This window comes from Gymnoscopelus microlampas (assembly GCF_963454915.1).
Source record: "Gymnoscopelus microlampas genome assembly, chromosome: 5".
Lineage (NCBI taxonomy): Eukaryota > Metazoa > Chordata > Actinopteri > Myctophiformes > Myctophidae > Gymnoscopelus > Gymnoscopelus microlampas.
In genome coordinates this window covers 54,680,878-54,698,130 of record NC_139942.1, presented here as the reverse complement: position 1 = coordinate 54,698,130, position 17,253 = coordinate 54,680,878, and the positions used below count along the sequence as shown (strand labels likewise).

General features: G+C 43.1%; 1 protein-coding gene across 1 annotated transcript; it reads right to left on the bottom strand.

The window, feature by feature from the left end:
• Positions 1-202: 202 nt before the first annotated feature.
• Positions 203-14,709, bottom strand: LOC311045212 (outer dynein arm-docking complex subunit 3-like; the record flags this gene model as incomplete). Its single annotated transcript, XM_084057012.1, has 13 exons — positions 203-321; positions 526-613; positions 3,209-3,364; positions 3,512-3,668; positions 5,712-5,872; positions 7,284-7,439; positions 8,815-8,937; positions 10,237-10,362; positions 10,546-10,647; positions 11,411-11,608; positions 12,759-12,836; positions 13,575-13,696; positions 14,631-14,709. The coding sequence occupies 13 exons, from the start codon at positions 14,707-14,709 to the stop codon at positions 203-205; spliced, it is 1,665 nt and encodes a 554-aa protein (XP_083913138.1).
• Positions 14,710-17,253: the final 2,544 nt, after the last annotated feature.

Sequence of the window (17,253 nt, the reverse complement as noted above, 5' to 3'; positions counted from 1 at the left end):
GGGGTCCCGCAGGGGTCTATACTTGGTCCCCTCCCTTTACCCTCTACACCAAATCTCTTCACTGAAAATAGCCGATCTACAAGGTCACAGCGATGTCAGCTATTTCCACAGAATGTTGGCCTGTTATTACATGACGTGTCCAGAAGAAGAAGAGTGGCGCTATAGGGTGGTTCATATGGTTTTCAATCATGAGCCCTCCTCTCTATTTCTTCCTGCCGTTCCTTGGCTTCCTCTTGGTTCTGGAGTCGATGATCAGCTGAGACTGACGCTTCAGCGCCTCGTGTGAGATGAAGTTAGTCTCGTCGTCATCGCTCTCGTCCTCTGAAAAACAAACAGGGACACACACACACACACACACACACACACAGTGATATAGCCTGAGAGAGAGAGAAAGCGACTGACTGCATGCGCTTTGCATTTTGTCCCCTACTGTATAACAGTGGCTCTCAAACGTTTTCATGTCATGGACCCCTAAACTTTGAGAACCACTGCCCTATAATATAACCTCTGAGTCCCCAAACTCACCTCCATCCAAAGCATCCGGCCCCTGGTCGTCGGGTAGCTTGATGCGAGTGTTGTAATCTGGCAGCTTCCTCTCCATCCTGACATGGAACTGCACACATACACATACACACACACACACACACACACACACACACACACACACACACACACACACACACACACACACACACACACACACACACACACACACACATGCGCACGCACACACGCAATGCTCTCAAATTGAATATGTACTGTAGCACAGGTAGCTCTAAAGCAGTGGTTTTCTAACTTTTTTCTAACAGAATCTCAAGCTACACCTGTATTCATACCGAAAACAGACGATCTACAATGAATTGTGAGCCTGTAGATCTGCTTTTTCAGTTTTGTTTAAAAAAGAATAATGAAATACACAGTATAATGACATGGCCCAAATAGGGACGCCAGGTTGAAAGGGGTTAGAATATTTTTTTTGTGGGCTACATAATTTGACTCTGTACTGGGAAACGTGTGCACAAGCAGGCAGACAGACAGACGGGTACAACGGGTATTCTTACAATGGGTACAATGGGTATTGATTAACCATTCCCTATTTGCATCGTTACCGACTTGCATCATTCCCGAGTAGGCCAGTGCCCGTTAGTAGTAAATAAATAAAAATCCCACCCTGTGTGAAGAGAGTGGTGCCTTTGAAAGTGTAACTGGTTGCATCCTTGTGTTACAATCAGCAACAATATGTTGTCACGTGACACGTGACAACATATTGTCACGTGTCACGTGAAGCTTGACCAATCAGCCGTGCTCAAACATACGGACGGACATACGGACACACGGACAAAGTCAGATGTAGGAGTGGTTGGCACCACTCAAAAATAAATGTTTTTGTATAGTTTTGTTGTAGGTATATTGCAATAATAATGTGTGGTTGTCATCAAAATCCCGAGGCACACCTTGACTTGTCTCACGACACACCAGTGTGTCTCGACTCTTGACACAACCCGTTTGGAAAGTGTACGCTGTATACTTCAACTGGAGTCACAATAGAGAAAAAAGGATGTAGCCAACTTGACAATGGAATGGTAATTATTTGACAAATACTAGAAATATGATGTCAAATTGCCTCAGGTATGTCCCTCAGTGTGGGGAACCACATCGCATGCGTTCATTAATTCACCACGAGGCATCGGGGACAGTAATGAAACTAAATGCCTGACAAGTGTAAGGACTAACGAAAGAAGGACTAAGTCACGGTGATAATGCTGAGTCATCCTAATCATTTTAGACATGCACTAGCTCAGCATCTGCTGAGTCATTAATAAACCACCCCCCTCAGCCCCCCCTCAAAACAAAAGAGTGAACAAAAATCTATTTTCTGCTTATAAAGTGTTCTGGAGAATGACAGACACAAGTGTGTTGTCAGCTTTAGCTATTCAGTACAGTAGGTGTTATTGGTGGGTGTGCAGAGCTGTTCTGAGGTCAGATTGTGTACCGTCAGATCGGGGGTTTTGTCGGCGAGCGCCAATAAGGTCCCCGACAGCATTCGGCGCAAATATCTTGCAGTGTGTAGTAGGCCTAAGGGTGTCCACTTCCTGTTTGTAACACATCTGGGTTACTAGGCAAATCAGGAGAAAATCAACGTCGTTATTGACCTTTCTCACCTTTCTTTGTCCCAGTAACACGCTCTCGCGAGATCTAGCACCAGTAAACATAGGACGTTCAGAACGGCACCCACTTATGAGACCATTTGTGTACCATTTGGCCCCCTAGTGCATGGCGAAGCGTCGATTGGGCTATCGTCCTAAATTATACAACAGGTAGTTCCGACCAAGCAATCTGATTGGTTGAAATAGCTTTCTAGCCGTGCTTCAAACCAGCATCATAGCACGGGCCTAATCACATTAATAAATCACTCCGCAGTGCAGTCCAGTCCGCACCTGATTAGACCATTATATGGCACAGCTGTGCTGTGAAGTCACTCTGTCCCACGGTAGGAAAACAAACAGACAGTAGCCTGACCCACCGCCGCCACCGGAGAACAAACAGCTATGCAAAATGGACTATGTTGTTAATTTGGTGGATTTACGGTTGATCAATGGTTAGAAGGTTATACATATCCTCCTGTGTAAAGTAAAATGACTCCCATTTCGTTAACAGTCCAGTAGGCTATATGCTCCGTCGTACGACCGTGTCACGCGGCCAAAATAGCCGATCTACAAGTTCACAACGCGTCGCCATCGCGACGCGTTGTCAGCTTGTAGATCAGTTATTTTGGCCGCGTGACACGGTCGTACGACGGAGCATATAGCCTACTGGAATTCATTCCACTGCGCAAGCATTGATAGCTCAGCTGTGTTGATGAGACGGTGCCTCAAACTCAAAGCACTGCTACAGGGACTATTTAATGTCTCTCAGTCAAAAACTCTTCTCTTTACAGGGAAACGGACAATAGCGAAACATTTTTATTATTAATTGCCCCACAATATGAATACATTTGGATGTGTTTTGTTGGTAACTGTTGTATAATCGCAATATTACACTTGAGGGTGTGCTTTACCTTACATTATTGGCACTTCAGTGATGCTGGCGGAACTCGGCTTCGCCTCGTTCCTGACCGCATCACTGGCGTGCCAATAATGACGGTAAAGCACACCCTCTCGTGTAATATTGCTTAATTAAAGCATCTTTGGCCCGGGTCGGGTCTCACCTCCTCATCTTTCATGTCCTTCAGCACGTCGACCAGGTTCCTGCCCTGCAGCGCCCCCTGTAGGCGCTGTAGCTTACGCTCACACCGGGCCAGCATCTGGACCACGCCCTGCTCTGAGTCCACAGAGGGCTGTGGCTCCACCTCCTCCTCCTCCTCCTCCTGGAGACCAACACAACACAACACAGCTGCGTTGGTGGGTGAGCTGAGAGGACGCTTCAGGTACTACATGCAGTGATTCCCAACCGTTTACATTCAAGGACCCCCAGTTTGATAAGTGAAGTGTGAAGACATTCTTTTTTGTACCAGTGAGATGTGTTGCAGTTTGTCGGCCAGGTGTTCCACGCCGGCGCCCACCGTGGCGAGGGTCTTCACCAGCACGTCCAGGCGCTCTTTGGCTCCGTCGCGCCTCCTCTCTGCCAGGCGCAGGTTGTACTCCACCTCCTCCAGAGCCTGTTGGTCTCTGTTAAACAGGAAGAGAGACGCATCAAACACCTGCTGGTAGATCAGATCTAAACGGCGGTGGGTTTTATAATGACGCGGTTCTATCAGCCTCTGAGCGACGGCAGTGTGATGGCGTCGCCCCGGAAATAGCAAAGCTCACAACGCGTTGCATGGTGAGCTGACAGAGAGCTTCTAAATCTCATGTACACAATGTTTGGATGGATATGCTATGTGTAAATGTGTTGATTTTCTGCGCTTGCTCTCGTACAGTGAGGACGTCTTTGCTGCTCGCTCTGTCCTATGCTCTGCCCTATGCTTAGCCCCTTTCGGGACCCTGTTTACCTTTTTTGTATTTGGGAAGGCGGTATCCAGGGTCCCTTGTCGCTCAAAGCACTCTCTCTCGAAGTCGCGGGTACCACTGTCTCGTCTCGGGCTAATAGCTCGTCGCTTAGAAGTTGCAGAGATTTCTCAAAGGTACCAAAAAGAGCAATACTAGCGCGCGGTAAATCTGCATTAATGCGCTCGGATCGGCGATGCCGTTTAACATTTTTAATAATTTAGTCAAACTTAAGCTCCTCTCTCACACTCTGCTCCACTTCTCATGTCCCGCCTCCCTGCGGTGACTGACAAGCTGCGCGTCCTACGCATACCTCTATGGTCCTACGGTACTGCCTCTGATTGGCGAGCTCCTACATGTTTGCATGACAATCACAACGCGGGGAGGCGGGACATGGGAAGTGGAGCAGAGTGTGAGAGAGGAGCTTAAGTTTTACTAAATTATTAAAAAAGTTAAACGGCATCGCCGATCCGAGCGCATTAATGCAGATTTACCGCACGCTAGTATTGCTCTTTTTGGTACCTTTGAGAAATCTCTGCAACTTCTAAGCAACAAGCTATTAGCCCGAGACGAGACAGTGGTACCCGCGAGTACGAGAGAGAGTGCTTTAACCGATAAGGGACCCTGGATACCGCCTTCCCAAATACAAAAAAGGTAAACAGGGTCCTGAAAGGGGCTACCCTATGCTCTGCCCTATGCTTACATTCTTCTGCTGATATACATGTTCTATTTTTCTTTGAGAAACCACGAATGGATCCTGGATATTCATAAACCCATGGGACTCTATTTCTTCTATAGATACAAGCTTTTGCCATATTTCAATATACTATTTTTTCGACCTCCAGTGACTGGGTACGTGGCATATAGCCAAAGCTAATTAGCATCAGGATGTGCCCGACTATTTCAACAGAGGACTACCAAAAACTGCTTCAAAAGATATACTGTAGCAGTGCTGGAAACGGAATTACACCGTTTAAGAGTGAACGTGGAAGTGAATCAACATTATGGGATTCCACAGTCTCAGAGCAACGGACCAACAAGCAGCCACCTTGCACTAGTGTGGCTTCCGATAAACCCCAGGACAAGGCCTTCTCATGGAACACTCTCGGGGCAAAGCCAAAGAACTTGAAGGGGCGATTAACTGGCAGAACTGTCTCTTTTTTTGTATTCCTTCTTTTCTCCTTCTGGCTTCCCTTTTAACCCAGCTACCAGAGGCGTGCACAGACATTTTGAGGGGCAGGTGCTCAAGTAAATTATACTTTTTTTTGGTTTACTTGGTCTGCTCTTTTTTCCCTCTACACCTATACCTCTTTACCAAAAATAGCCGATCTACAAGCCCACAACGCCTCGCAGCGCGAGGCGTTGTGGGCTTGTAGATCTGCTATTTTTGGCCAAAGTTCTCCTCAGAAAAGGGATGCTAGGTTTCGAGTGGTTATGGTAAAAAGAAAAATCATATCACATAAAGATTTGGCGGACCCCCTGTAGTAACTCTGAGGACCCCCTAGGGGTCCCGGACCCCCAGTTGAAGACCCCTGCTGTAAACTGAAAAAAAAGAGAACTTTTTTTTCCTTTTTTTTCAAAAGGGCACTTCTGGTCAAGAGGGCAAAGGGCAGGTGCTCTAGCGCCACCTAGAGTCTATCTGTGCACGTCCCTGCCAGCTACAGCTATAATCAGCTGACAGGTTTGATAAACAAGATGGCCGCTGTGTCTGTGTCTGTGTCTGACCTGGAAAGCTTTGCCTCCCCGGAGTACTTCATGTCCTGGAACTGCTGGTCCAGGAGCTGCTTCTCCTCCTTCAGCCGCAGCAGAGCCTGTTCGTTGTCCACCTTCATCTCCTCCAGGTGCCTCTGGCTCTCCCCCTGGGACACGAAACGCTCCACTATCTCCTACACACACACACACACACACACACACACACACACACACACACACACACACACACACACACACACACACACACACACACACACAGGAATGGATATTTATATTTTGTTGCTGGCTGGCAGAAACCTCTTATCTCCATATTTTGTAACTTTTTGTGGTTTTCTTTTTCGTAAATTAACGCTCCTACTTGATCATACTACAGCGTCACACAAAAGCATTACAAAGAAGCAGATCTGCAAGCTTGAAACGCAGCGCGAAGTGATGTGTTTTGAGCTTGTAGATCTGCTATTTTTATTGTTTTTGAATCCTGAAAGGTTTTGGACATGACATGAGGTTTCCACCTGACGGAGGTGATTCATAAGGATATGTACACTTGTGCATGCACACACAAAATATTCCATAAAAATAAACCACCCACTTGCAACCCACGTCTACGTAGTGGTAGAAAATAACTACCATAGGACTAACCTCGCCTCACCAGACTTTCCACCTCGGGGGAAAGTCTGCTACCATAGTACTGAACCAATTTTGAGGTATTTTTTTTTTCATTTTCTTTAAATACTTTATACTTCTACTGCACTACATCTCAGAGGCAAATATTGCACACGTTACTCCACTACAATTATTTGACAGCTTCAGTTAGAAGTTTGTTTTGCATATTTGTAGATTAATACAAAACATAAATTAACTGATAAATAACGATGTATAGGTTGAGCTACAGCACAAATAAAGTAATTAAAATCATCAATCGTTTAGGCATGGTTTGTTACGTTTAGGAATATAAGGTGCCGACCGTTCCGAGGTCGCCGGATTTGCCCCGGAGTGACTGTATTTTGGGACGAGCGTTTTGGTATTCGATTAATGCATACAGGTGCTACTTGATAATTGGAACTTCACAAGTTAAAGGTAGACCTCCTGTCTCAGAGTGTTTGTGTAATAATAATTTGGATATACAGTAGAACACTACATTTAGCGACAAGGGAAATATCCTACACGTTGTGCGGGCTCTTTTAACCTCTTTGGCTATTAAAAAATAGCAGCTCATATCGCGGCACCGAGTGCCGCGATATGAGCTTGTAGATCTGCTATTTTTTGAAAAATCGTGAAAAATATGTACAATTCTTTGAATAATGTATTTTTAAAGCGAACATTTGTCACTCAAATCTTTGCTTCTGGGGATTCTACAAATGTCTTCTAAATCCAAGTGATAAACAGTTATTTAAAAAAAAATCGTGTTTGCTATAATATCAGTGGTTCTCAAAAATTATATGTATTTGGGCGTGAACCCCCATCTCAAAATATTTTGTTCCAGGGGCCCCCAGAAGTTGTAACAGAGTTAAAAATGTTAGCTTTAAAAAAATATACAATATTCAAAGATTTGCACACATTTTCACGATTTTTCAAAAACAGTACCTGCACGTCTGTGACCCCCGTGGCCTCCTTGATGCGTTGGAAGGCGTCTTCGAAGGTGGAGATGGTCTTCTCCTCCTCCTGGATGAGCCTGATGGTGCTGCGCTGGGCCTCCTCGCTGCCCGGGTCGTCTCCCGGGATGATGGGCACTCTCTGGGCCTGAGGGGCACCGAGGACAGGTGTGTTCAGGTGACAATGGGTTCTTAAAGGGATAGTTCACCCTCAAAATGACCTTTTTTTCTATCGATTAGTCATCCCATGACTTGAATTCCTAAGCCAATAATGTGATGACCGGCAGTGGTTCCGGTAGGAGACACAAAGAGTCTCCTTTGTGTCTCCTACCGGAACCACTGCCTACCGGTCCACTGGTCATCAAATTATTGGCTTAGGACAGGGGTCTTCAATGTTTTCAGGCCAAGGACCCCCTAGCTGAGGGAGAGATGAAGCAGGGACCCCCTCAATATCATATAAAATTGTGTTTCAGATTATACTTTTTTTGTTTACTTGGGCTGCTCTTTTTTTCCCTCTACACCAAAAATAGCCGATCTACAAGCTCACAACGCCTCGCGCTGCGAGGCGTTGTGAGCTTGTAGATCGGCTATTTTTGGCTCAGAAAAGGGCTCAGAAAAGGGATGCTAGGTTTCAAGTGGATAAGGTAAAAAAAAAACACATATCACACAAAGATTTGGCGGACCCCCTGTAGTAACTCTGAGGACCCCCTAGGGGTTCCGGACCCCCTGTTGAAGACCCCTGGACTAGAGTTATGTTTGACTCAGATATGAGTGAACTCTGGCGCTCCAGCTAATGAGTCTGTACTGTCGATAACCGCCTACAGTACATAGCCCACTGTTGAGACCAATTTCAAATAACAATACTGTAGCTTAAGGCAAAACCAGAGCTGTGATCATATTTAATCAGACGTGTTGTTCAAATCTGGCTTTGTTTATTGTTTTGTCTACTTTGTGTATGCTTGTTCATTTGTATTTGACATATTGACATTTTGTAATGTTTTGTTGCCTGCCTATAGGGACTAGATGGATGTAAATTAGTATTCTTGCCAAGATGTTTATTAACCCATTCAATCCAGGCAACACATCTCTGTCACTTTCGATTTCTTTGGCTATTAAAAAATAGCAGATATACAAGCTCATAGCTAGATCTACTATTTTTGAATTTTTCCTTTTTTTTAAAGCAGACATTTGTAACTCAAATCTTTGCTTCTGGGGGTCCCTGGAAGTAAATATTTGACAAATGTTCACTTTATAAAAAATACATATTCCAAGATTTGCACAAATGTTCAAGTTTTTTCAAAAATAGCAGATCTACAAGCTCATAGCGCGGCACTCGGTGCCGCGCTATGAGCTTGTAGATCTGCTATTTTTGAACAGCCAAAGAAATCTTAAAACGACACAAATCATGCTTCCCCGGTCTTAAAGAGTTAACATCAACACTTAAAGTAAACATAATGATAACACTGTTATAGAAGTGTCTACCTGAATAAGCAGACACACACTGGCTGTATAAATAAACTCACCCTCCTGTCTGCCTTCTCAGTCTGAGCCTTGCGCTCTTCCACCTGCTTCCTGTAGAGGGCCATGACACATTCTCTCTGCTTACGCTCCTTACAGAGACTGTCCTCCAGCTGCTGTAACTCTGTCTGCATGGAGACAGAGAGAGAGAGAGAGAGAGAGAGAGAGGATAGTGTAATTAGTGTTCACAACAACATGTTCTGAGTTAACTTGGAAGGCCTTTACCAGCGTTGATTTCGTTGACTAAAACTATGACGAAATATGTTGGTCGACTACCTTTTTTCACTGACGAAAACTAAATAAAAACGAAATAAAAACTAAGCTACGATGACTGAAACTAAGACTAAATATATTGACAATTTCGTCAACAAATAAAAACTAGACTAAAATGTTAGTGAGGGACTAGTGGAGAAGAGATCCAGGAGAACTAAAAGACAAGTCATTTTATGCTTGGTTGCGCTCGGGTGTTGCGCTCTGAAAATAGCTACAAGCTCACAACTGTTGTAAGCTTGTAGATCGGCTATTTTCAGCATGCAACCAAGTGTAAAATCAGTTTAGTCGACTTTGCTTTTGCAACTAACAGTAAGCCTACCTTGGTGTGCTGTCAGTTTCCTGTGTGTGTACTGGCCACCGTAGGGCCATACTTACACACTTAATGATTAATGTGAACATTTTGAACATAGGCCAATACAAGTGATTCACTCTTCAGTAATGACATTTTAAACGTATTGGTGTTGTTCCTGCCGTGTAATTGTTACATTCAACTAAGTTAGACTTTAAACTAACACTGAGCATTTTGTTTTGTTTTGTGTTGCCTTATTAGCGATGAGTATAAGGTAGCGAATAAAAGTGAGAATGTGGACCCGTGTGGAGGCTGTCCTTTTATTTGCTTTTAAATCTCAAAACGGGCTTGCTCCACTATACCCCGCTGAGCTCATAGATCCATACACTCCAGCCAGGGCCCTAAGCTCTGCTGATCAGTCGCTACTGATCGTCCCAAAAACCAATAAAAGGACCTGGGGTGGCCGCGCTTTTGCTGCTGCCGCCCCCCCCACGCTCTGGAATGACCTCCCTCTCCGCATCCGCTCTGCCCAGTCCATTGGGGTTTTCAGATCCCTCCTAAAAACCCACCTATTCTCTTTGGCTTTTAATTGTCCTTGATCTGCTCCTATTGTGTCCTAATAATGCACTGTATTTGTCTGTGCGCCAATGGGCGCTTATTGATGCGTTGATGCTTTGTTTGTCTCAACCTTGTACAGCACTTTGGTCAGCTTCTGTTGTTTTAAATGTGCTTTATGAATAAAGTTTGATTTGATTTGATTTGATTACAACGATGACTGAGAGCGTGTACAAAATGGAAACAAGTCCATTTGGTGCCATTGTGTACACTGGCATTAACAGTGAGGATTTGACAGTGTGAGAGTCACCTTGGCGGACTCTTTCGACAGCTGGGCGTCGTTGTTCATGACCTGCAGTTTGCTGAGCTCCTCTCTGTGGTTCAGGATGTCTTCCTCCAGACCGTCCAGCTGACCCTGGTAGCCCAGACTCTCCTCCTGCATGGGGCCATGGAATAAAAGCAAAAAATATATAATCTGACTGAAAATGTAATGATAATGTTTACGGTGTTATCATTCTAAACCTATGTTGCTGCTGTTCTACATACTGTACAGCCGACCGGTTGAATAAATCACAGATAAAGCCTTTAAAGGGTTTATAAATGACAGTTTGCATTTTACCTGCAGGTGGTTTTTGATGGTGAAATAGGCTGTGGCGATGCGCTCGGCCTCCTGACATTTTAACTGTGTCTTCTCCAAGTTGTTCTCCAGCACACGCAGTTTCTGGAGACAACACACACACACGCACACATGCACGAGCACACGCACGCACACGCACAAACACAAACACACGCACAAATGCACAAACATTTAAGTTTCATGCAAAGGGTGTCAAGAAATAATATTTCATGTTGATGTTGAATAGGTCAGTGGTTCTCAAACTTTTTCATGTCAAGAACCCCCCCAAATGATATGTATTTGGCTGCGGACCCCCCCCTCCCCATCTTAAAATTATTTTGTGCCAGGCAGGGGCGCCGATATTTGTCAGCTGCCCTGCGCGAAAAACTTCTGGGTGGATATTTAACTTTTTTGGGGAGGTTTTGTAACTTTAATTTGGTTTAATTACCTGCTAAGTGAAGACAAAGCCTGGAGCCGGCAAAACATAAACAAATGCGAGTATGAGCGCGCGGCTGCGCGCCCCCCTCGCCCACTGGGTGCTCGTCATTTTGCCTGGGTGCTTTAGCCCAGAGGCACCCGCAGTATCAGCGCCCTTGGTGCCAGGGATGTTTAAAAAATAACAGATCTACAAGCTCATAGCGCGGCACTCGGTGCCGTGCTATGAGCTTGTAGATCTGTTATTTTTTAATCGCCAAACTGCCAAACTATAAAATATGGTTAAAAGTGGTTAAAATGATTGTGACTCTATATTAACACATTTTGCTGTGGACCCTCTGGTACCCCCCCCCCCCCCCCCACCCAAGGACACCTGGGGGTCCCCGGATCCTACTTTGAGAACCAATGGAATAGGTTGACAGTTGATTATTACCCTGGCGTCCTCCTGTCTGTTCCGTGCGCGGACGTCAGCAGACTTTTGCGTCTCCTTGGTGCTGCCCCCTGCCTTCGTCCTCTGGTGCTGCGTCTTGAGCTCGTCCAGACGCAGGCGGAGCGTCTGCGTGGCGTGTCTCATGGCGTCCAGTCGCTTCCTCTTGGTCAGAACCTCCCGTTCCAGCGCTGTGGCGGCCATCTGACAGAACAGGAGGAGGAGGAAGGAGGTGTGAGTGTGTGGCAGCAGTATGGAAGGGAAAGAGATAGAAAGACAGACAAACAAACAAACAAATAAAAGTGAGAGAGGTAGAGGGAGACAAGAAGTCAACTTCTGTGGCAAAGTAGCCCTGCCTGATGCCCAGAATCTCCCTTTGACTGGGTGGTAGATGTTTGATAGCGTGGAAACAAGACGAATCTGCTAGTGAAAAAAATATATCTAGCCCTCTGCAGATTTGGTTTGGCCCCGCTCGGGTGTGAATATCTACGCAGTGATATTAGTCTGGCCATGTCAGGCTAGATGTTTGAGACCCAGGTTCGTGGTACATTGGAGGCTAATATCTCCCCTTTGCTTGAGCGGTATAGGTGTTTGGTAGACTTGAATTTGAATCCACGTATTTTTTTTGGTTGTCGCCAAATCCACCCATATATGCTCTGTCAATGTCAAATCCCACAGTCTTTTGTGATGCACATCCAGTCGCCAGCCACGTCTTACCACACTATTATGTATTAAATAGAATTGTAGAAAAATGTATGAACCCTTCTCTCTAACACCAACTGCTTTAGGGTGTAATATTCAGAAGGCATTTTGCCAAAACATGTCAGTGTGATCATTAACAACCTTTTTTAGCATGGAGAGAAGCGTGCAACCTTCATTCATTTGTCTTTAATCTGACTATGTCGTGGCTTTGCACGTTTTATGTGTGTATGTATGTACACTGACTACACTCTTCAGCTGAATCAACTTTCAACGTTGTAAACAGGGATTTAAACAGAGGGGAATAAACAAACAACAGAAAAAACAAAAGCCATTCTTTGGCATTGTCTCATCGTAGCATCCTAAATGAAATAACATCAAGACGTAACTAATTATTGTCATTATTCTAAGGATGCCTCAAGGAACGCCACATCACACCTGAACAATCTGAAAATATGATCATGGGATTGTTCTTGAATTAAAAATGCCATGCGTATGATTATTACCCTTGTGAATCTCTTCCTTAAGAAGCTGATGCACAGTAAAAACAATCCACTATTGCTATAAATCAATGTGTAGCTGTGAGTGTTGAAGATGTGACAGACAGTGTATAAGTGATCAAGGTCATGTTGTCAGTGACGGTCCTCCCTCTTACCTGCCCTGACATGTTGCGATAGGCAGCCTTCTCTGAACCGCGGCTCTGGAAGGCTTCTTTGATCACCTGCTCATCACCCTAAACGAGAGAGAAACAGAGAAGTCCTTACGGCCACGCCGTTCTGACTGCAACCGACACATGCACGCACACACATGCACACGCACACACACGCGCGCGCGCGCGCGCACACACACACACACACACACACACACACACACACACACACACACACACACACACACACACACAGAATGACACACATACTGTATAGATAGATAGATAGATAGATAGATAGATAGATAGATAGATGATAGATACAGTAGATAGATAGATAGATAGAATGTATTTTATATTGTATTTCATTGCATGTATATGTGTATTTTATGTATTGGTTGTGTTTCTATTGTTTGTATATTGGATGCCAGAGTGCCAAAGGCAAATTCACATTTTTTGTTAAATGTAATGGACAATAAAGTTGTCTTTATCTGTATCTTTATCTTTATCTTTAGATAGATAGATAGATAGATAGATAGGTAGGTAGATAGGTAGGTAGGTAGGTAGGTAGGTAGGTAGGTAGGTAGGTAGGTAGGTAGGTAGGTAGGTAGGTAGGTAGGTAGATAGATAGATAGATAGGATTTACAGCTTTTCTAATTTGTAGCAATTGTAGAAATATTAGACCGTAATTGTGAAATGTTCAATCATGCATACTTTACATTACTTAATACAGTTTTCCAAATCTTATAAATTCTGGACCAAATAGCCAATTTCACATGGACGTGCCCTCTCTTCCTGTTAGCAGTAAAACTCTCTACTTACAGCATGAGACTCGGCCAGCCTCCTGTACATGTTCTTGTTGTCCTGTCTGAGCTGGAGGATGCTCTCTCTGTTGTTCTTGATGCTGGTCTGTGAGGTCTCATAGTAAGCACTCCTTTCTCCCTCTGCATGGTGGAGTATTATGTCACCACATAAAGAGAAATAAGCAACCAGGTCTATGAAAACAAGCCCAAAAGAAGCCACTATATATAGGCCACATGAGCACTTTAAACCTATGTAGATCGGCTATTTGAAAATAGCCAATCAACAAACTCACAATGCCTTGCCATGCCATGTGTTGTGAGCTTGTAGATCTGCTATAATTCTTTTCTATCTTGATTTTTTTTTTAAATATTAGAATATTTTTGTGCAACCCCCAACTAACCAACATTTACAAGCAACTTTACAGATTGATTGATTGAATGCTTTATTTAGTTGAGTTTAGTTTATTTAATTGAGTTGCAGAAAAAAAGTACAGATAATCATAATAAGCAGACATGGCAACTCTCAAATAACTTGCATGGCAATAATTTAGCTTCACATTCCTTAAATTCAACAACCAACTTTTGACATGAAAACACTATAATAAATATTCTTGGCCTATAGAATTAACAGATGACATGCATCTGGCATTACTAAGCTACAAGTTTACACAGTAGTCTTATTAGGGGTTGTGAGCTTTATATAGATTAGAGCCTTTCTTTATTTCAGTTGTTTCATCTTATTATGTGTTTGCTTCTGTTTAACCTTGTTTTACAACCTTAGCAAGTTAGTTGGAATGTGCTTGTCTTCCGTGTTACAGCAAAATTGGTGACCCATCGAATACGGTGACTCCAGAGGTCACTCAATAATAATAATATAAATTTGGTGTTTGAGCAATGTCGTGGTAATGAAATCCTATCACATTCTCTAACTTCCCCACAGAAACAAACTATCATTATTCATTATAACATATAACTAAAGAGTGGAGACGGAGAGGCAGCCACCTCTGCAGTCACAGATTTCGGTAGCTCACCAACGTCGGTGCAACATTTACTATGGCACTCTAGAACAACTCACCCAGTAGTTGTATTTTCCGCTGCATCTCTGTTATCTCGTCATGCAGCGGCGGCTTGATGACGTCGAAGGTGGACGTCATGTCGATGTCGGCTGTCGAGGTAGTAGAAATTAAATCTAATATGTCTCTCTCTGTCTTTATTCACAGACACCACATTCACACACGACGTCCGACGGAAGGCTTGTTGACTGATGTTGCCTAGCAACCACAACGCTTCCACCAACTTAACCACTTAAAGCCCCTATGATTGAGCCCGGGGTCCCTCAGGGCTCTATGCTAGTGTGTTTTCTGTTTTTTTGTGGGGAAAATTGAGGCCAAGTACAAACGCTTGGTAGATTAGTAGTCTATTTCAGCTATAGGGACATTGCTTTGATAAGCTAGTTCTAACAGAATGCAAAATGTATGCACTTTAATTGCTTGTTAACAACAGCAATAACATTAAAATAAAACGCATTATATTATAAGGACATTTTTCAGCTTAAAGGTCTGCACATATACTAAAGATGAAGACACAAAACAAACAAAACATCAAATTCCACACATTCCTTCTGCTAAATAATTATTGGACAGACTTGTGTATTGGTTTAGTTAACCTATAATACAAATCAACCAGCAATAATGCTCTCCTTTTGCAATTATGTGCACAGTGTAAATGTATATGCATTAGTAGGCCTAACTCGGACACTGTGCCCATGTTGCACTTTATACGCTCTCTGACTTAAATAAACACTGAGGATTTTAATGTGTATGTAGCCAGTCAGAGTTGATCCTCAGGGGCCACCGTAGGACAGGTGCACTGGCACTTCCTCAATGCCAATCAGTGAGAGTATTTAAAGGCCCTGCAGTCTTTCAAACATAGTTTGCTTGGTGGTTGAAGGCTGCGGCAGGGGTCATGGTGGACACTCTCAGAGTTTAGGGGGTCCTTGCAAATAAAACATTTGAGAACCACTAGCACAGTTGGACTCCTAGTGCCATAGTGTCTTTAGTAAATCAGTGTCATACATATTCTGAAGAAAACCTGGAGACTTGACATTCAGTAATTGGATATTATGACCAAAATAACATAATGGTGTGTAAAAAAAGATAATCTAAAATTTGCCATGCACGGACAAGACTTAAGTCTTTGCCACGGACATATTGATGACCCCTGGGCTGCAGGTCTATGCGACCTGGATCTCATGTGTTTTATATTTTCCTTACCTGGGTGAGTAACACAATGTATTTATGTTTTTGATTGTTGTTCTAAATGTTCTAAAGCAGCATTTTAATCATTCATTTTGTTACTACCCAGGTTGAGGTCATGTGTGATGAGTCCATGTGTGATGAGTCCATGTGCTGCTGTGCAGAGAGCGGGATAATGTGACAGATCACTGACAATCCAAGGTATATAAATTGGTCATGGTGATTGTTTATTTGATTAGTTTTATTGTTTGTATCCTGTACTATGTTTGTTTCCACTTATTTAGTTATCACCATCACCACTGCTGTTTTGTTTAGCCTGAGTTGTATTGTTTGTTTTTTATTGTTTATTGAGCTATTTCTTGTATTCGTATGTTTTTTTTTTATACTTTGGCTGTATTGCACTGTATTGCTATTTTAATTAGGCATTTAATAAATGTATGTAGTGAAACCTGAAATGCTGTGCTCTGTTAAACTTAATAAAACTCCTTGTTTGGGAGAACAAAGATCTCGTCTCAAACCTCATTGGTGAACTTGCATTGTGGGGAACCCGATTTTAAAGAGGTTATACATTATTTAATTTCCTTGGTTCATCACCATCAGTCTTATCTTATATTTTAACATTTATAGTCAATTCCTTGCTCGACACCAGGTTGCATTTGAGGTGTTTCTTTACCTTTTGAGAAAGGCTAATAAAGTCCCACCTGGTGAGCTGCCTGCTAATGGTAAACAACATGGTCAAGTATCCACATACTCATAACTCATTGGGGCAGTACTAGGCAGTGGGGTAAAGTATAAGCACATTTACGCAAGTACAGTTTTGAAGGTATTTTTACTTTACTGGAGTATTTCCAATTGTCTGTACTTTTACTTCTACTCCACTACATCTCAGAGGCAAATGTTACTTTAGTTACTTTGTAGATTTTGATTATTACAAAACATACATTAACCACTTCAGCCCTATAAACATTTCGTCCATTTGAAAATAGCCGATCTACAAGCTCATAATGCCACGCATTGTGGGCTTGTAGATCTGCTATTTTCTAAAGCTTTTTTACATTTGAAAACTTGTGAAATGGGACATTCTGCACAATGAGTATTTTCTACTTTTGATACCAATACGTTTAGTTCATTTTTAATTCCGACTCTTACTTGTAACAGTATTTCTACATTGCAGTATTGATACTTTTACTTAAGTAAAAAATATGAGTACTTTTAAATTTCCACCACTGCTAGTAGGCAGTAGAGGTCAGTGAGACAGGAGGTGTAGAAGGACAATAAGAGAAGTAAACATTATTCAGAATTAATGGATGCAGCCCATGCATATTCAGGATGTACTGTAGGCCCACAACCACCGACAATTAATCTGAGTAACTTAATTTCTCCTGTGTCCCGTGTATAGGCCTAATTCTCAATGCGGGACACAGCAGCCTTGTGCATTTGCAG